We start from the raw sequence: 22,468 nt of genomic DNA on the forward strand, positions 1-22,468 counted from the left end.
ACGACATCCTTCTCTCTCCCATCTCCATCCCTCTCTCTCTCTCTCCCACTCTTCCTCCCTCTCTCTTTCTCCTGCTCTCTTTCTTTCTCCGGCTCTCTTTCTCTCTGGCTTCCATGTAGTTTCCATTTACCAATTACACCCAGGAAGCATTGGTCACCCAAGATTCTTGCCCATGTTACCTATTCAGTGGAACTAAACCTCAGACCACATGGTTGACAAGCAAACTTCTTAGCTCCACATTCATGCCTGTGCCATGAATATGTGTGTATGTATATATGTATATGTCTGTATGAATATATGTGTCTGTGCATCTATATATATATATATATATATATATATGTGTGTGTGTGTGTGTGTGTACCTATGTGCATATATGTGTTCATGTATGTATGCTGGGCGGAATGTATAGCTGTATTTCATCTGTCGTTACGTTCTGAGTTCAAATTCCGCTGTGGTCGACTTTGCCTTTTATCCTCTCGGGGTCGATAAATAAAGTACCAGTTTCACACTGGGTCGATGTAATCGACTTAATCCCTTTGTCTGTCCTTGTTTGTCCCCTCTATGTTTAGCCCCTTGTGGGTAGTAAAGAAATATATATGTATGAGTGCATGTATGCATATGTATATATGTGTGTGCATGTATGTAATATAGGCATTTTTATTTGCATGTATACTTATCTGTTCTGTGTATAATGTTCTACTGTCTTGGCCAATCTATGCCAATGTTATTGTCTTGTCTATTTTCTACTTTTCTTTTCATGTCTTTACACTGTGTGTATGTTCTATATAGAATGTTCTATAGTCTTCACTATCTTCCCTGGCATCATTATTTCATCTTCTGCTTCATCTTCCTGCAGCTCCCAAAGTCAAAGACGATTCTCGATTGAATCTGAAGAATACGCCTGAAAGAGTAGAATTTGAGAACTATATCGAAGGTGTATCAGAGGAGACTGAAGAAGAACAGTTTGAACACAATTTGAGACCCTCATTATCATCTCAAGAACTTCTGGAAGCAAGTGACGAAGAAGAGAATTCAAGTGATTCTGAGTAAGTCGGTTCATTTCATATTTCTGATACCTGGGTCAGGTAGCTGTTTCAGAAGCTGTTCAGAAATCCTCTTTAGTATTTCAATATGCAGAAAGGAATAGTTTTTCCAAAATCACTAAAATCATTTTAATTCGTAGTTTTAGAATTTAATAATAGCTTCTTCTTAATCAACTGGATTATCAAGGTGCACACAACATCCTCTCACCTCTTCCAGATACATCTAGTATAATTATTTCTTGTTTGAAATATCTACTGCACCCATTTCTCTTCTGCAAGTGCCACACTACTTTCACCCTGCATTAATTTGGAATTCCTATTCTGCCCACATTATTTTCTATAGACTAGTTCTATAGTCAACCAACCTTATTGACCTTGCTTCTCTGGATGACGTCATATTGACCTCATCAATCTGCCCTTTCTTCTCTGACTACGTAATGGGATCAGAGCTCTAATGTAGACTTTACTTGAGCTTTATACAAAACAGTAACTGCTCAAATTTAAATTATTTTCATACTCTGAAGGTAAACCTTAATCTTTGAAATTCAGGTTTAGTATTGCTATATATATATATATATATATATATATATATAAGCGCCGCCTCCACTGGCTTCCGTGCCGGTGGTACGTAAAATACACCAATCCGACCGTACGACAGGCACCCATGCCAACCCCCTTTGCTTGCGAAGACATGTTGGGGCAAGCGAAATCGAAATTGAATTGAACCAGCCAGGATCCCTGGTCTGGTGGTACGTAAAAAGCACTATCCGACTCGTGGCCGATGCCAGTGCCGCCTCGACTGGCTTCTGTGCCGGTGGCACATAAAATGCACCAATCCGACCATGGCCGTTACCAGCCTCGCCTGGCACCTGTGCAGGTGGCACGTAAAAAGCACCCACTACACTCACGGAGTGGTTGGCGTTAGGAAGGGCATCCAGCTGTAGAAACATTGCCAGATAAGACTGGAGCCTGGTGCAGCCTTCTGGCTTCCCAGATCCCCGGTCGAACCGTCCAACCCATGCTAGCATGGAGAACGGACGTTAAACGATGATGATGATATATATATATATGGGGAGGTGCAGTGGTTAGGGCAGTGGACTTGCGGTCGTAGGATCGCGGTTTCGATTCCCAGACCGGGCGTTGTGAGTGTTTATTGAACGAAAACACCTAAAAGCTCCACGACGCTCCGGCAGGGGGTGGTGATCCCTGCTGTACTCTTTCTCCCACTCTTTCTTCTGTTGGCCTGCTCGCTTAGCCAGCGGGGTGGCGTCATTCGAAGGCTAAAACAATGCGAACGCATTGTGACCAGCGATGTGTAACAACATCTGATGGTCTGGTTGGTTACGTGATATATATATATATATATATATATATATATATATATATATATATATATATATGGAGATAAAAACAGAGCGAGAGAGGCATAGCATTTATTTGTAGCAATCTACAGTGACAAAACTGTTTCTTTGCTCCATGTAGCAAATTATCTTTGTGCTATTGGAAGAAGCCAGGTTGAAGAATGTTTTCAGTGTCTCTGTTTAGGGGACAGTTGGGGCCTGGTGCAAGGTTTGTGAGATTTTGAGATTCTGTAAGAATAATAACTACGTAAAAGTAAGTTTAAGGAGGAATGGAGGGTGGGTGTAAGTAAATCATTAAACCAGCACTGTGTTGATTTTGATGACAAAGGTTCCAGTTCATCTGATCGACAGAAGAGCCTGTTTGTGAAATTAATGTGCTGGTGGTTGAGTACTCCACAGACATGCATACCCTTAACATAGTTCTCAGGAAGATTCAGCGTGACACAGAATATGATAAGGCTGGTCCTTCAAAAAATAAGTACAACTAATTTTTGCCAGCTGAGTGAACTGAAGTAACATGAAATAAGTAACTTGCTCAAAGATATAATGCACTGCCGTGTATTGAACTTACAACTGTGAACCGAGTACCTTAACCACTAAGCCACACACCTTCACATGCAAAGAAAGCAAAGTGAGATGTAATTGAACCTTGGGCTACACCACAGCTGGTAGAAGAACAACAAGGCTAGGACAGAGCTGGATCAGCAAAGGTTGTAATAGGATCAAAAGATGAGACAGACTGAACCCATTGTCAGTTTAACTTAAGGGGAATTTATGGCAAGCTAAGATCACCAGCAGGCAGAATTTTCACAATTTCCCCTCTCTGTTCTTCTTAACAGATTTTAAACTTCTCTGAGGTGGATCATTGCAGACTCTTTCCAGTTGGGCCCACCTGACTCAATCCTCCTCATCCTCTGGCTCTTCTCTTTCTCTTCTTCCACCTCCACTTCTTCCTTTTTTCCTTTTCTTTTGCCTCTTCTCTTTCTCCTCTTCCTCCTCTTTCTACCCCTCCTCTTTTTCTACTCTTCTTCCTTTTCTTCTGCCACTTCCCTTTCTCCTCTTCTTCATTCTCTTCTTCCTTCCCTTCTACTTCTCCTTCCCTTTCTCCTGTTCCTCATTTCCCTCCTCCTCCTTCTTGAACTGCAGCCATCAGGAGTTCCCTCCCAACACAAACTTTTGCCAAAACCATCCATGTAGCCGTAGTTCAAACTGAATGTCAACCAACATTAATCTCACCAGCCTAATATGGCCTCCAAAGATGAGGAACACTGCACCACCTCTCTTAGCTAAATCGTAGTTTAGAAAAAGAATTCTTAAAAACTATTTTTCCTACATTCCTTCAACTCTTTATTAAATGTTACCCGTGTTAGACTATCCGTTAGATAAATTCTATGTAACCAAATGTTGGTTAAGTATTTAAAAAGTATTTAAAAAGTATTTAAAAGAACTGTTCTTTGTATTTTTTTATTTATTTTTCCATAAATTTTATGCAAAATATGTTTTTGTATTCTTGTGTTCCCTCCTATATTTTGACACTGAATTTATGAAAATTCAATGTTTAGACTGATAATTGTATTTTTGCTCCCATTTGTATCTGTGTTGTTATGTCTATCATTATGAAAGCATGTACCCTTTGACTAAAAAAAAAACAAACCAAAAACCAAAACTATCACCTCCATTCCAACACTCCCATTAATACTTTATCCATTTTCCATTCCTTATATATTTTCGGAAAGACCTCAGGCATTCCTGTTGCTCTAATCAACCCGATCTCTCCATTTATTTTTTTTTTCCTTCTTTGTTATCATTTTTTTTTCTCTCCTATTAATTTCCAGTGAAGAACTTTCCGATCTGGAGCTGTCGGACTTTCTGTCCCAGTGGTATGGAATTTATAACTCCTTGTAGCTTGGATTGAGCTGTTGTCTCTTTACATTTGTTGCCTTGCTAAGTTGTTTTGTTTGTTTCTCAGTTTTCAACCTGTTTTCTGCATGAGTTTTATCATTTGTTCACTTTGTTGTATATAGAACTTTTCTTTTCTGCCGCTTTTTTTAATATATATCATACACACACACACACACACACACACACACACACACAAACACACATTTACACACACACACACACACACACATATTTACAGACACACACACATACATACGAACATATACAGATGTGCATACTAATGCGTAGAAAAACACACGCTAACACCTATAGATGTGTGCATTAATACATGCAAACGCGCGCACTAATACGTGCAAACTACTACATGCAGACGCACACTAACACATAGATGTGTACACTAACAAATATAGAGGCGCACACTAACACATCAAATGTGCACTAATACATCAAATGCGCACACTAATACATCAACCGCGCACACTAATACATGCAAACACATACATAGCTACACGCATACATGCATAGTCACAGATAGGGTGGTGGATTGAGAGTTGTTAGGATGCTGGATAAAACGTCTCATTGTATTTGTCCTGCTCTTTAAATTCTGTCTTTCCAAATGTTGCTGAGGTCAACTTTGTCTTCCATTCTTGTGGGGGCAATAAAATAATGTACTTGCCAAGTGATGTAATCATCTACCCCCAGCCTCCCTTCTCATATTTTCTGACCATGTTCCCATGTGAGAAGGAACTGTTGCTATTACTCATTGAACACACTGGGAAAAATGCTTAACCGTATTTTGTCTGTCTTAATGTCCTGAGATGAAATTCCACCAAGGTTGCCATTGCCCTTCATCCTTTCAGGGTTAATAAAATAAATACCGGCTGATTGCTGAGGGTCGATGTAATTGACTTAGCCTCCTTCCCCTTAAATTGCTGGCCTTGTGCCAAAATTTGAAACCATTATTGATGGGTAGAATCAGTAATACTTTGTGGTATTTAGTTAAGTTTCTTTACAGTTTGAGTTCAAAATCCTGCTGAGATCAGCTTTGCCTTCCATCGTTCAGGAATCTATATAAAAGTACTGGTGGCGGGGGATGGGGGGGGGGTTAATGTAATTTGATGTTTCCTCTCTCAAAATTCTAAATAAGCTTTGTGCTTATGTTAAAAAATAATAATAATAACAGTAATCATCATCATCATCATCATTTTATGTCCATTTTGCCCAGCTGGCATGGGATGGATGTATTTTAACCCTTTAGTGTTCAGATTATTCTATCAAACATAATGCCTATTGATTCCCATTGATTTGAATTAATCATACATTATCTCATATCTTCAAGATCTTGATGGTGTAATTACTTAATGTAGTATAACATTGTAGGGTAGGTGTGAGAGCCTGGATCTGGCCAGTTTCAACATAAAACAGGTAGAATACTTTTGGCCGGATATGGCCGGTTTAAATACTAAAGGGTTAAAGTGCCTAGCCTCCTTGTGGTTTTATTTTATCATCTGCTGCTGTTCTTAATCTTTCCATTCACTGCAGTCCCTTGTCTCACCACTTGCCACAGTTCGTTTTAATCATTTGTAATGATAAACCGTTGAGAAGCAGCAGCCACTGCTGTTGTTGTGTGCCATTATTTTGGCATGATGTTTCTTAATGGATGGCCTTCCTAACATAAACTGTTTTTACAACATAGACAGGGTGCATTCTTGGTGGAAGCACTCCGTCGGTTACGACGATGAGGGTTCCGGTTGATCCGAATCAACGGAACAGCCTGCTCATGAAATTAACGTGTAAGTGGCTGAGCACTCCACAGACACGTGCACCCATAACATAGTTCTTGGGGATATTCAGTGTGACACAGAGAGTGACAAGGCCGGCCCCTTGAAATACAGGTACAACAGAAACAGGAAGTAAGAGTGAGAGAAAGTTGTGGTGAAAGAGTACAGCAGGGATCACCACCATCCCCTGCCGGAGCCTCGTGGAGCTTTTAGGTGTTTTCGCTCAATAAACACTCACAACGCCCAGTCTGGGATCAAAACCGCGATCCTATGACCGCGAGTCCGCTGCCCTAACCACTGGGCCATTGCGACTCCACACAGGGTGCATTCTATCATACCAGTAGTGGTATAGAGGCTGTCCTCATAGCACTTGGCAGAAAGGATGTTTATTTAGAATCTAGGCTTTGTGCCACTAGGTGGAGAAGAGAAGTTTAGTTACCAAGCTATTAGTTTAGAGAGGAGAGTGAACTAATGGCAGTTGGACATACTTCTCGGTCTTGGGAGTGCTTGATATTCTAAATGATAATTAATAAATTAGTCTGCTTTAGATAATTAAGCACCCTTATCACAGACATATAAATGTAATAGCCAGCTCCTTTGATAAGATGCTTACAAGTTTATCTTTTCTCAGTAAATTAGAATTTTTTTCAAATACAAATAGTTTTATGGTTTCTGATCTGGTTTTTCATGTTTAGCAGTTCAAATCTAGATAAGACCTTTTTTGTTTTTCTTCTTTCTTGAAATAACTTCAAGCTAGACGTTTCTTCTACAACTTGGCCTCCTACTTATTCTTCAAATTAATTATCATTATTTTTACTATTGAATTATTAGTCTTTCATTTCACTGCATTGACTCATGTTTTGGGGCTTCAGTTGTCTTAACCCTTTCATTACTGTATTTATTTTGAGATTCTCTGATTTTCTCTCAATTACTTTAAATATAACAAAGAATTTAGTAAAATAACTTAGTTATCATTAAGCTAGTATTAGGAACATTAATTGTGACTAAGGTTTGGTGAAAGATTTTAATTCAAAACTTATGAAAACAAGACATTTGTACTACAGAGCTAGGGCCGGTTTCAGCCGGGTTAGTAACGAAAGGGTTAAACACTTTATATGTTTGCAACAGCCAAAATCATAGTTTTATTTGAATATTTTTGATGACTTGACCACCAAGCCTTTTATCAACATGGAATTAAACAAACATTAGTTCAGATAAATCTGTTCAGTTACAACTGGCAAAGGTCCTTGATTTCTTAGTTTGATTGTATCTCTCCTTCCATTAAAATGTGAACATAGTATTTATTAAGCTATATTTCAAAAGGCACATCTTTTCACAATAACCTTTTAAAAAATATCTATATCCAACAAGTGGTTGGCAGTTTCAATCTATTTCCTTTTTAATGTTCAGTTTTTCCTATTACATTAGATTAAGCATAAATCTGATCAAAGAGTAAAGTAAATTGTAATCCAAGTCTTATCTAAATTGCATCAAAGCTTTTACAAACACATGATACAGTTAATAAAGCTATAAGCAATGTTTTTTCTTTTGAAATGGCCTATCAAACTGTGAACAGCTTCACTTTAGATATATATGCTGTTCTAATTGAACTGTTGTTAACCATACATTTTTGGCAAGATGCCAGATGCAGCCAGGCTGACCTGTGTAATTAACAAAAATATGAATAACATATGTCAAATAGAATTACTATTGTTGTTGTTGTTGGTGTTAGTATGGTTGTTGTTGTGGTTGTCTATTTTTTTTTTCTATTCTTTTTTTTTCTTTCACAAATGCATTGTATCTCCTTCCAGAACTTTTTTTTCGTTTTAATAAATTAATTTCTAGGACATTTTACATTCTCTGTTTTAAGTATCTCTCCTCCTTTTAATTAAAAGAAAAGTAAAATAGTGCAAGAGAACTATTTTCTTAAGTAAGTCAATACTGTTGTGTAATAGACTTAATCTTGACTGTTTGTTTTAATTTGTGTTATTACTTATGTAGTCTGGTTTCTCAGAGCATGCCTGGTGTGTCCCCTATGTACTCCAACATGTCTGGTGTGTCCCCTATGTACTCAACATGTCTGGTGTGTCCCCTATATACTCTAACATGCCTGGTGTGTCCCTTATATACTCCAACATGTCTGGTGTGTCCCCTATGTACTCCAACATGTCTGGTGTATCCCATCGGTACTCCAACATATACAGTGTGTCCCACATATATATATACTCCTCCATATTTAATCTGTCTCAATTGTACTTCAAAATACCTGATCTGTCTCACCTGTACTCTAATATGTCTGGTGTCCCATCTGTACTTCAAGGAACTCTAATATGATTTGTGTGTCCTATCTGAAATCCCACATGTCTACTTTAGTCTCTAGTGTATCTATTTTGACCTATTGGAACTATAGTGTTGCCTATTTCTAATTGTCTTTACTTACAGTGTCATCTACTCTTAACTGTCAGTATTTTAGTGTATCTACTTTGGTTCTTTTTTTTTTTTTTTTTGCACTCTAGGTTTTTCTGTGCTCTAATATTTTTCTTCTGCTCATTTATCACGTCTCCACTATTTGATTGATCTGTAATCTATAACTTTTTTTTTTTTTTCAAAACTTTAATATGAACTTTGATAAAATAAATTGCCAAAGTTGATCGATGTCTTTCTATATCGTATGCCGCATCTCTTTGATCAAAGAAATCAACTGTGCCATGCTGTTTGCTATATGTTTGCCAAATTGCTTTCTTTGGTTTCATTATTCACTGAACCAATTTGTGTTTGTAATTATTGCTGCTTTATTTCCCTTTTTATGATTTGCAATATGTGTGTGTGTGTGTGTATGGACATAAATGAATTTTGAAAGTTTTTTTTTTTTTTAATGTTTATCAATCAACAGAGATTGTATCCCTTATTATGTCTCTGTATTTTGGAACAAATATAACTGGAATGAAGTTTCAACACCAGATATAATATACCTTACGGTAACTTCTCAGAAGTTTTGGTTGAGTCACCAGTATATGTATGAAACCCGCGTGTGTGTGTGTGTGTGTGTTATTGGATTGAGATGTACCAGGGAAAATGTTTTGGAACTCAGTGGTGTGTTAACGAGGGGGGAAGAATCACTGAAACTATATGTTGCATATGTTAGAAATGCTATGATTTTGGGGATGAAGACCTGGGTAATGAAATATAAAAACTGCAGAGAAGGCTGGAAATAAGAAAATGTTTTGATAGATGAGCAGAGTATTGCTGTGTGTGTGTGACAGGGAGAGGAAGAGGAATTGTGGAGAATCATGGGTATAAAGCCAGTAATAGATGTTGATAAATTGGATGAAATGACTGGGTCATGTGTTGAAGAAGGATAAAAGTGTTTGAGTGAGAGAGAGGTAATGGAAGTGAATGTGCAAGAAAGGAAAGGAAAAAATTGAAGAAGACATGGCTTAAGATGAGCTGGACAAGGGAGATGATAAAACAGAGAAGGTTATATTGGAGTTGCAAGACTAACTTCTGCTTTAGTAAGAAAATGGTCTTGAAACACCTGCTGTTGTTGCATATGTGTGCGTGCTTCTACCATAGTTTCCAGCATACAAATTGATGTAATAGTGTAAACAATTAAAAACCTTCACTATCTTCCCAAATCCTGCTGCACTTTGCATGAAATTGTTGGTCCTCCCAAAGCTGTCTTGACCTGTTTTATTTGGTCATAAATTTTGATCTGTAAAATTTGACTTGTATGCTGGAAAATACAGAATAGATTAGAAGTTGAGCCACCAGTATTTCTAAGAGTTAAGAATTGTCAAAGAATAGTCTTATTTCACTGAAAATCATATGTGGGGGAGTGGATTTTTTTGCATATGTATATATATATATATATATATATATATATATATATATATATTTGTGTGTACGTCACATGACCTTGTGGTTGAATATGTGCATCAGATTCATATCATCAAGAGGAATTCTGTAAAATGACCATGGGCCCACAGGATACTGCAGCACGTAGCCTTGCCTTCTATTCCATGACTGCAGTGCATGGTGCAGATTTTTATGCCATGAGTGTTTTCTATATGTTTAATCTCTAAAAGGGTTGTTTTCTTTAATCTGTTTTTTTGTTTTGTTTTGTTTATTCTCTCTTTTCCTGTGTATATATCACAATGAACCACTCTACGCATTTTAATGAGAATATTTTCAAGTTTGAGCACGTCTCTTTTACAGCAGTTATTTATCTAATCTTTTTCTCTATTTTTTCCCCCAAAATACAGAATTGTATCATTTACAGACTTAATAACTTATTTATTCACCATCGTGATACAAACTGAAAGGATGTTTCCTATGACAGATAAATCATTGCCTCTTTTGATATGTTTGTTTGTATGTATGTATTTATGTATGTATTTATGTATGTATGTATTTATTTGTGTGTGTGCATATATATATATATATATATATATATATATATATATATATATACATACATATACATATATAGATAGATAGATAGATAGAGACAGGCAGGCAGGTAGACAAACAGACAGACAGAGTAGAGTGCCAGATACTGCTCTCAATGTTTCTGTTCTGGCTTGTGTCTATATTAGAAACAAGTCCTTCCCCCTACATTCTAAGCCTTGTGCCTTTACTAGAGAGGATTATTATTATTATTATTATTATTATTATTATTAGCACACCAGCAAAATGCTTTGTGGTATTCCTTTCATCTTTATGTTTTGAGTTCAAATTCTGCCGAGGTCGACTTTGCCTTTCATCCTTTCAGGGTCAATAAAATAATTACCAGTTAAGCATTAGGTTGATGTAATCAACTTACTCCTGCCCCTGAAATTGCTGGTTTCATGTGCCAAAATTTGAAACTGTTATTAATTTCAGGCTTTGTGCCTATAATAGAAAGGATTATTATTATTGTTATTATTATTATTATTATTAGGTTGTCCCAAAAGTTCGTAAACACTTGCGAAAATTGAATTTTTACTCGCCAAGTACTAACAAAAACAACAAAAATTATTCCTCAAAATAAAGACCGTTATTTTCCAAGACTTTCTACGAACTTTTGGGACAACCTTATATTATTATTATTATTATTATTATTATTAATATTGTGGTGTGCTGGCAGAATTGTTAGAACACTGGACAAAATGCTTAGTGATATTTTGTTCATCCTTACATTCTGATTTCAAATTCTACCGAGGTTGACTTTGCTTTTCATCTTTCCAAGGCCGATAAGATAAGTTACAGTTGAACACTAAGGGACGATGTAATTAACTTACTCCTGCCCCAAATTTGCTGGCCATGTGCCAGCATGCTAACGATTCTGCCAGCTTGCTGCCTTGAAATGCCACTATATTATATTATTTTCCAATGAAGTCATTGTGGGATGGAAGGCAGTTCCACCCAAGACTAGTTTTTCCACAAGAGTAAATAAGAATCTTTGCCTTTTATGGTGATAAATCAACTCTGTCACATCTTTTGTCTTCGGTAGATGCTATGATTTAGGATTGATACAGTAAAATAACTTCACTCCTTAAATTGGTTTCTCGATTTTATATTTTGGAATTGACGTGTTTTGTATGTATTCAGAGAGACTGTGGGTTATAACTGGGTTCTTTGGTTGGTTGTAAACATACACTTTGAAGGGGGGACCTTTGAAGGGGGGACCTTGGATATTTTGTTGTGGCATCAACTTTGTATGGATTTTTTTCCGTTGATATATTTTTGCTCTGTTTACACCTTATTTGGTGCATCTATGAATCTTATCTTCAACATGTATATGTACAGTGAAACTCGAAGCAGATAAAACTATGAATAAAAGCATATAAACATTGGGTTAAAAGAAACCCTTTGAATAGAAAAAGTCAAAAAAAAAAAAAAAGACTGTCTATGAGACAGTATCCTACATCTTCTATCAAACATGACAGACATTCTACCATTGTCATGTGGGCAGCCTTCAACTTCTTCTATCCGACGAGTTCTATGAGTTTTACTGTTCCAAAAACAAATCATTTTACATTCTCTTGAAGTTTATAAATTTTTATGACATCAAAATACATACGCATACACACACACACACACACACATATATATATATATATATATATATATATATATATATATATATATACACACACACACACAAACACACACACACATACATACATACATACATACATACAAAGATGCTGAAAAGTTCCTGGCTTTAAGTAAAAGAAAATACAGGAAGATCAGTTAATTGTGATTCTATTCAACATATTCCCCTCTCAAATCCACACACTTATTGCAGTGGTCCTTCAGTTTTTCTAAACCCTATAAAAGAACTCAGAAGGTTGGGCCTCCAACCAGGCCTTTCGCGATACCCTTAAAACCTGGGGCTTTTCAGCAACCACCCCCATACACACACATGTATATATATATATATATATCTTCTTTTACTTGTTTCAGTCATTTGACTGCAACCATGCTGGAGCACCGCCTTTAGTCAGGACTTGTTCTGTCGGTCTCTTTTGTCAAACTGCTAAGTTATGGGGACATAAGCACACCAACATCGGTTATAGTAAAGTTAAAAGATAAAATAACATTTTAGAATCGTTGACTATAAGCATTATAGTTTTGTGAGTTGAGAAAAATTCTGTTGAAACTAAATGGTTTAGGGTTCTGTCCTACTGTGTGTCAGCTTGGCATGTGTCTTCTACCATAGCCTCTATTGAACTGAAACTTTGTGAGCGCAATTTCTGTGACCAAACTGTGTGGAAGTCTATTGAAAAGTCTGCTATTAAATGCATCACCCTGTTTAACACCACTATATTTTCTTTTGGGTACCTTTTAGCAGTATGTTCTTTTGCGAGCATTTGGATCTGCACTCTAACCCTTCTTACTGCCAGTTTTGGAAAAGGAGGATCATGAGCCTAGTACTAGGTACCACACTAGATCACAGCTATTAGGTACCACTTTAGATTACAGCAAGTGGATGTTACTAGAACACAGCTATTGGATACCGCTGGATTATAGTTATTTGGATCCATTTTAAATTAAAGCTGTTAGATACCACTACATTATAACTTCCAGATACTACTTTAGATTACAGCTAGTAAATACAATTAGATTGGAGGCGCAATGGCCCAGTTGTTAGGGCAGCGGACTCGCGGTCATAGGATCGCAGTTTCGATTCCCAGATCGGGCGTTGTGAGTGTTTATTGAGCGAAAACACCTAAAAGCTCCACGAGGCTCCGGCAGGGGATGGTGATGATCCCTGCTGTACTCTTTTGCTACAACTTTCTCTCACTCTTACTTCCTGTTTCTATTGTACCTGTATTTCAAAGGGCCGGCCTTGTCACTCTCTGTGTCACGCTGAATATCCCCGAGAACTACGTTAAGGGTACACGTGTCTGTGGAGTGCTCAGCCACTTACACGTTAATTTCACGAGCAGGCTGTTCCGTTGATTCGGATCAACCGGAACCCTCGTTGTCATAACCGACGGAGTGCTTCCATTCCACAATTAGATTACAGCTATTGAGTATGAGTGTATTACTCAGTACTGCTGGATTGCCATGATTTCTTGTGTCGTTCTCATTAAATGTGCCTGTTTACATGCATCATTTGTCAAAATTAGATAATGTGAGATATTACGTGTAATAGTTAATTGTTTCTTATCTGCATCAGTTTCATATTGTGAATCAAGTTAGTCTCAACTTTCTCATTCATATGTTTCGTCAGACCTACCCTAACTTGAATATCATGTTAGATTTGCTATGACTTATAAAGAAGTCTAACTTGCTGAGAGTAATGCATATTCTAAATCTCAAACAGTACAATGCTTTTTGTGACTTATAGATGCCTCTTTCAACTATAATAAAGACAATGTGTTGAAGGACAATAGCTGCTCTGAACTACAATAGAGACAGTGTCAAAAGAGAATAGTTTTAAACTTATATACATAAAAATGTTCACTGGAGTGAAATTACTGGTTAACCACTGTAAAGTATACTGTTACAATGGTATGTATTACAGTTAAGATATCCTGCACCTTTGTATGATAGAAACTAGCTCAAAAGAGTTATGCAGCCGCAAACACCTGCAATCCACTAAATGAGTTTCTATGTCATTGGTTGACCTTTTAGAAATAGCAGTTGACTCTGCCTAATATCACATGCTATAGTTTTAAGAAAGATATGAACAAGATTTTGGATCATGTAGTTCTTGATAAAGTTTGTCTGGCTAAAAGACATGATAGTCGTAGTTGGCCTGGAGTTAAATATCAATTCCACCCAATCAGTATCTGAATTTACTATTTCTTTTTTATCCTGTCTTGCTTTGGATCACCTCACCTTTTACTCTTCAATTACAATTGTTTCATTCATTATATTTAATCAACTGTAATCAAGCGGGTTTATGGCTAAAGGTATTCATTCCTACCATGACCATCTCATCATTTTCTTTTCTGTTTTTTTTAAATGGTAGACTGATAGGAGAAATATGTGTCTGCTGCTTACAGGCAAGTTGAGCAACCTCATGGAGATCTTCGTGTTGAAGTTTTGTCTGTATTATTGTTACACGGTTCGGGTGCCAAGCTACTGAGTTTAAAATTTTACCATACCATTGTGTATCTCTGGATAAGTTATTACGCCTCTGTTTGCCTCAGACTACCTGGATAGCATTGGGTTCCATTTTTTACTTTGTGATTACAGGGAATCCATATGTAAAGAAAAAACCCCAACAAAAACAAAAGAGAAATTCTTCCAACAGTCTGCAGATACTGAAATTTACCCAACCTATTCCATCATTGTTTACGAAAAAAAAAAAACTTTAAAGAAATTCACACTTTTATTTTAGTTTATTTTATTATCGCTCACCGATATTAGATCAACATCAGCATGATTTTACTGCTGTTATTGAATATTGGTGTTAGAATCTTTCAAATCATTATTCATGCATGATTTTATATTGGAATTGCTGAAAATATCCAATATTATGTATCATGTTAATGGAGAATCTATGGATAGCTTATTTAGTTCTATTTTTTTCTCACCATACTTCTCTTCTACAATCTCTCTTCTCTCTTTCATCCTTCTTTTACTCTTCTATGTTCTTGTCTTTCTTTACTATTTCCGACTCACTGTTGTATATATATATATATATATATATATATATATATATATATATATATATGTCTTCTAACTCCCCACCTCTCTCTCTCTCTCTTCCTTTCCCTCTTTGTTAGCATGGTACCGACTTTGGTTTTGTTCCTGTCATCATTACCATCCATCCATCCCCTTCTATTGATTTGAATGTGGCTCATCGATGTCATATCCGTTTATTGCAGCTCTCTTCTCAAGTGGACTTACCAGTTCTTCCGTAAACAGGCAGCCAAATGCATTTATGCGGTGTACAATTCATTTACGAGCGGCTACCGAAAGCTTTATAACATGTGGTAGTTCTTAATGCCAGCCTTGCCAGAGCAACCGTTCTTGTTTTTTTTCAAGAAATGTTACGATATTTTTCTTTGATTTCCACTGAGTTAGTTGGAACTATTTTTTCTTGAAATCCGAACAAGAAAGTGAAGCATGATATAAGGAGATACAAATAAATAAAATAAAATTACTGTTATTATTATTATCATATATATTGTTAAAATAAGTTAAATATTGTTCTCAACTAGTTTATAATTTATTGTTATTATTATTATTATTATTATTATTAATCTATATTTATTTATTAGCACAATCTCTAGTCATGCTAAAATGTTAACTAATGTGTATGTATGTATGTATGTGTGTGCATATATATACATACATACATACATATATATTTATATATGCGTGTGTTTTTATATACATATATGCATACGTGTGTGTGTTTATACACACATACATATATACATGCATACATGTAATGCATATATTCTCATTGTACTCTTGGAGTGTCTTAAGAGATGCCATGTGCTCAGTACTCTAAACAAAGCTAAATTAATGTTATTTAATATACATGCAAGGATTCACATATAAAATACACTAAAAAGTATATTATTATTTTGATATTAGCATCAGGTGCTTTCTAGTATATTTTCTATGTGTATGTGCATAACTACATATATGTAGGTATGTTGTATGAATGTATATTTAATGTGAATATGTGTATATATATGTATATTTATGTGTGTGTGTGTGTGTATGTATATATATATATATATATATATATATATATATGCATATACTTGTGGTACATATATATTTATAAGTACATATACACAATGTACATATATATATGCACACATATGTACATATGTTTGTGTATGTATACACATTTCTATTAACGTTGCATTTATATTGATGTATATGTGTGTGTATGTATATATGTGTGTGTCTCTCTGTGTGTGTGTGTGCGTATATATAAATATATATATGTATGTATATTAATTGTGTGCATATATATCATGGTCTTTCCTCTTGTCCTTGATGGCTTGGGATAAAAATTGGCCCTTTCTCACCTTGTATGAGGAATACTAAATGTCTTCATGCACGACCTGCCTGATAAGAAACTCAGACACTCCTATAATCACCATTAGACTCATCCAGCATTTTCCAAACTCTCTGCACTGTCCTATGATTGACGCCCAAACACTTTGAAATGTTCGTATTGCAGCTTCCAGTGCAAATGCCAAGCAGTACAGCATGTTGTTTCAAAATTTCTGGCATAGAGAATTGCATCAAGGTGCTGTTTTTCTCACACACAGTGCCCAACTGACCCTACTATACTGTGTAGTTGACAAAATCAAAAACAAAGAATGCACATGTGCAAAATTAAGAACTTAAAATGGCAACAATTCACCCACCGTGCCCTGTATTTATTTACACCGACATTACCCCCTTGATTTGAAAGGAAGAAAGTCATAGATTCTTTGAATTCCAAAGGTTAATTGAATCTATTCATATGGAGAATACAATTATAAATATAAAAATTATAAAACAAATACAATAAAATAAATTAATATCTTCATTATGAAGCAAAAGGATTTTTCCAGAAACTTTTCCACTTCAAGTTTTGGAGAAATGATATTTCATTTTTGTTACAATTACATCAAAATTGGGGCTTTTTGATGCCAGAGCAATTTGGATACAATCTTCAGGGTCCAGTAACTACTTATATTTACTTAAAGAAAGCAAAAACATGCATGACAAAAAATAAGGTTAAGATTGGTAATAGACAGTTGACAAATAATATCTGTTTAGTCACTAGACAACACCTTAGCAACCAAATTGTTTCTAGTTTAAAATAGTGTGATGTCTCCTAAACATGTCCATTACATTGGACAGACACAGTGTTGCCAGAAGAAAAACACGTTTTTTATATAATTTATATCTAATGAGTCCTCATTACCTGCAAGAATCTCATTTTTACCCCACTGGGGTAATTTACCTCAGTTTGCTGGCATGTATATATATATATATATATATATATATATATATATATATATATATATATATATATATATATCTGTGTGTTTGTGTATATATGTATGTGTGTTTGTGTATATATGTATGTGTGTATGCGTATGTATGTATGTATGTGTGTACATGTATGTATATATGCATATATCTACGTGTATAAATGTATATATGATTATGTATGTGTATTGTGGTTTGGGGTGCATTATTCCTGAAAAATAGTTGTTAGAATTTCAGCTTGAATACCTTTGATTATTAGTCTGATCAGGATTCACCTGAGGTTGCTCTGTTACAATGTCATATATCCTGAAATTTTGCAGGAAAGAACTAGTTGATTATGTCAACCCCAGTGTTTCACTGGTACTTAATTTATTGACCCAGAAAGGATGAAATGCAATGTCAACCTTGGCAGAATTTGAACTCAGAACATTAAGATGGACAAAATTCTGCTAAGTATTTTGCCCGGCATACTAACGATTCTGCCAGTTCACTGCCATAAAATAGTAATAATAATAATAATAATGATGATAATGATAGCAACCCTTTCTACTAAAGGCGCAGGCCTGAAATTTGGTAGGAAGGGACTAGTTGATTAGATTGACCCCAGTGTTTCACTGGTACTTAATTTATCGACCCCGAAAGGATGAAAGGCAAAGTTGACCTTGGCAGGATTTGAACTCAGAATGTAAAGAGCCCATATGAATGCTACATTTTCTGATACTTTAATGATTCTGCCAACTCAATGCCTTGCATACTGGCACACATCCAGTATAGTTAGTGACACATACACACACACAGCTTAAGGGTATAGTTTCAATCTGCAGATGGGAAGTTGTGTGTGTTGAGCTATATTTTAGAACACCTAGTGTGCTTGCATAATTTTTCTCTCTCAAATTCTTACTTAAAATATTTCATATAATTTTAGAAATAAATTATTATTAAAACTATTACATGCTGTATTAATTAGCAGGGATACTGTCTTGAGGTTCATTTAATTATCTATCTTAGAATTCTTGCAGACTACAAGATTGCACTTTCCTTCATAGCTATCTAATATTTCAGCCTGTTTTGTATTTGCTGGTTTCTTTGAAAACAGCAAGCAATTTTTTGTTTTGTTCATATTTTGTATTAGTTTTATTAGTTTTCAATTATTAGTTCTGTTTTAAGTATTTACCTACTGCATCTATAATATTCTTTCATAACTATTTCCTTCAAATCTGTTTTTTGTACATTGATTCTTAAGTATTTATATACCTGTGTTTATTGTAATTCTTTACTTAACATTTGTGTTGTTTATTTCCCTCTCTTACACATTGCCTTAGTGCTGTCTTTTCTTCCAATTCAAATCTTATGTAAATTTTTCTCATAAATCCATGCACTATCTGCAGTAGTGTTTCTAATTATTTATCATCTGCTGTTTAAACTCAAGGTCATAATAATATTTATATTTAAGTTCAGTTCTATGTTAATGATCAGTTAAAGACATTGGGGACAGATAGGGAAGAGATGAAGAAGCATTCCCTTGTGATAGGTTCAGTTTGTATAATTCCCTCCTTTGTAGGTATCTGCAAAATTGTTTGACTTTTACTATTGACATGTTTCCATGTAACTTCTCATGATTGATTATACTTTACTCTCGGCTTTTATTATTATTGTTTTTGTTATTGAAATGGTAACATGCCCAACTAAACTATAGTGTTATTTAGTTCTACTCTGTTCTGATTCTAGATCCCACCTATGTCATCTTTACTACTGATTAATCCAGGGGCAATACAAAAAAATAACATTTATGTTCTGGAATTGGGGTGTAGTTTGCAAAATTTGTGGTTTTATACCTGTAACAGTAATTCAGGTTTCTAAGTTCAAATCCAATTAAAGTCAACTTTGTTTCCCACTTTATCATTATTGTTATTATTTCAAATTTGTTTATTTATTTCACCCCTATGATGGAATTTAGGTGGATAACAAGTCAACACCTGTGGCCTCAGCCAGCCAAAAACTTTCAAATGATTTTTGCTATTCCTAACAAGCAGGCCAGTTGCATGTATTCCTTGCACTTCTGCAAGCCAACATTTTCTGTTCACTTCTTGAGCCTCTGCGCCATCATTCCTAAAGTGCCAATGACAATTGGTACAACTCCACTTATTCTGAAACCCCACAATTTATTTATCTCTCTCTTCAGGTCCTTGTGTATATTTACCTTGTTGATTTTTTTTCTTTTATTTTATTTTTGCATCAAATGAACAGTCCACATTGGTTATGTACCAAGTCTGTTTCCTTTTCTCAAACGCCAAGACATCTGGTTTGTTATGCTCTAGGATATGATCTGTTTGGATAGGAAAGTCCCAAAGAAGTTTAATTTAATCATTCTCAGTTACCTTTTCAGGTACACGTTCATACCACTTGTGTCCTGATGGAAATCCATACTACTTATACATTTCCAGATGGATGATCTTTGCAACATTATCACGTCTCCAAGATTAGTACTGTTTCTGTGCGAGTTTAGAACATTCACTTACCACATATGAGGCCACTATTGTTTTTATTATTATTAATGTTATTATTATCATTATTATTATTTTTAACTCTGGTTTTGTTGGAACTCCTTGAGTCTTATATGCATAGCGGGCTTGCTACCTGCAGTGTCATATTGTCAATTCTTCTCAACTATCTAATACTTTCCTGGTTATTCTGGCCATGCCAAGGAGGCAAACCTATTATTATTATTATTATTATTATTATTATTATTATTATTATTATTATTAGTTAAGGCAGTGAGCTAGCAGAATCATTAGCATGCTGGACAAAGTGCTTAGGGGTATTTCGCCCATGTTCTGAGTTCAAATTCCGCCGAGGTCAACTTTACCTTTCATCCTTTCAGGGTCAATAAATTAAGTACCAGTAAAACACTGAGGATTGATGTAATTGACTAGTCTCCCTCCCCCCATTTCAGGCCTTGTGCATATAGTAGAAAAGATTATTATTATTATTATTTGAGTAGTGAGCTGGCAGAATCATTAGCATGTCAGACAAAATGCTTTGTGGCATTTCTTCTGACTCCCTATGTTCTGAGTTCAAACCTTGCTGAGATTGCCTTTCATCTTTTCAAGGTTGATGAAATAAGTACCAGACAAGCACTGGGACCAATGTAATTGAATAGCTCCAGCCTTCCAAAATTTTAGACTATGTGCTTCTAGTAGAATGGATTGTTGTTGTTGTATTATTGTCGAAACTGTAAGAAATAATGTTAAAACTCTGTAAAATATTATTAAGACTGTATGAAATATTAAAACTATATGAAACAATATTAAGACATATAAAATGATTTTAAAGCTTTTTGAAATGTTAAAATTATCTGAAATATTCAGACTTTGAAATAGAATAGAATAACAATTTTAGGGACTGCAGTGATGCTAGGAAATAGCTGAAGTGCATTTATACCAAAGATTCAATATTGATATCAGTTGTTCAAAATTTAATAATCTATTGGCTTTTGTCTATTTGAGAAGTTTCTGGAAAAAAAAAATTTTTTTCTCGGAAATCCCCACACTTAAAAAAAAAATGTTTTTTCAGTAATTTCAGATATATGAGAAATATTCTATTGTGACGAGTGTTTGATCTTTATAGAGAGTAAAACATATGAAATATTCCTCATATATCTGAAATTATTAGATTTTAGAGTAGAGATCAATAGCTAAGGTGTTTCGTTCCATAGTTCCAAACAGATTTGTTTTATCAAATTTGCGTGATGTTTTTGGACAGATCGTCTATTTTTTTCTTTTCTTTTTGATAACCGAGATCTGCTTTAACGAAAGTAAATGAACAAAAAGTAAATATCTTTGTTCTTTATCCCTCAACTTAGTTGAGGGTATCTTGTTTTGTGAGTACTTGGTGACCTCACTAGTGCTGGTGCCACATAAAAAGTACCCAATACACTGTAAAGTGGCTGGTTTTAGGAAGGGCATCCAGCTGTTGAACCCATGCCAAAGCAGACATTAGAACTTAGTGCAGCCCCCTAACTTACCTGTTCACATTGAACCCTCCAACACATGTCAGCATAAAAAAAGGGATGTTAAATGACGATAGTGATGATATATGGGAGGGGACTAGTGTTAGGGTGTTGCGCTCACAATTACGAGATAGTGATTTCGATACTCAGATTGGGCAGTGCATTGTGTTCTTGAGCAAAGCACTTCATTTCACATTGCTTTGACACCTGATGCGTGGCACAGCACGCACCTGTACAGGCTTTGTTGATTTACAGGAGAGAGTGAGCTCATATACAGCACGTACATTTGATCACTATAAACAAATCGTCTGTGCAGGTTATTCAGCAAAAAAGTGTGGAATCATCTTTCTCAGACTACAGGAGATTACCAAGAAACATGTATACTTATTGCTATGAAGATAAAATGATTCATCCAGATATAAAAGACCACTTATTAGTAACCTAAATATATCCTAACTTAAGATTGTGTAAGTTTGTAGACCTATTGTCTATGCGGTGCCATGTAAAAGCACCCAACACACCCTGTAAAGTGGTTGGCATAGGGAGGACATCCATCTGTAGAAACCATACCAAATCAGACTGGAGTTTGATTTGGTATGGTTTCCCCAGCTAGCCAGCTCTGGTCACACTGTCCACCCCATGCCAGCATGGACAATAGATGGTGATGGTGAATGAACCGTTAGCCAAGGGTAAGACATTCCATATATTAGGATCTCTTTCTTTTTTCTCTTAAAATCATATCTTTCTTTATATAATTATGTAGTAACTGGCCTTTCTAATATAGAATTATATAGTAAGTAGCTTTTCTAGAGAATTATAATAGAATATGGCCTATCTAATATGGAATATATATAAAGTATCAAGCCTGTCTAATATAGAAATTATATAATAATTTGTCTGTCTTATATATATATATATATATAT

At 35.3% G+C, this 22,468-nt stretch overlaps 1 protein-coding gene across 9 annotated transcripts in view; it reads left to right on the forward strand.

Annotated features, from left to right (window-relative positions):
- The window catches only part of LOC115220265 (F-actin-monooxygenase MICAL3), a 341,384-nt gene that overhangs the window by 223,303 nt on the left and 95,613 nt on the right, over positions 1–22,468 (forward strand). For 8 of the 9 annotated variants that reach the window (XR_005002402.1, XM_036509827.1, XM_036509829.1 and 5 more), the window contains exons 19-20: positions 857–1,046; positions 4,240–4,284. Coding sequence is in view for 8 of the 9 variants with exons in the window: in XM_036509827.1 (XP_036365720.1) it covers positions 857–1,046; positions 4,240–4,284 (235 nt within the window). In the remaining variant the exon portion in view is untranslated. The remainder of the gene's footprint in view (positions 1–856; positions 1,047–4,239; positions 4,285–22,468) is intronic. The other variant, XM_036509828.1, reaches the window with a different exon arrangement.

The sequence above is a fragment of the Octopus sinensis genome, linkage group LG16, assembly GCF_006345805.1.
Source record: "Octopus sinensis linkage group LG16, ASM634580v1, whole genome shotgun sequence".
In the NCBI taxonomy this organism is placed as follows: domain Eukaryota; kingdom Metazoa; phylum Mollusca; class Cephalopoda; order Octopoda; family Octopodidae; genus Octopus; species Octopus sinensis.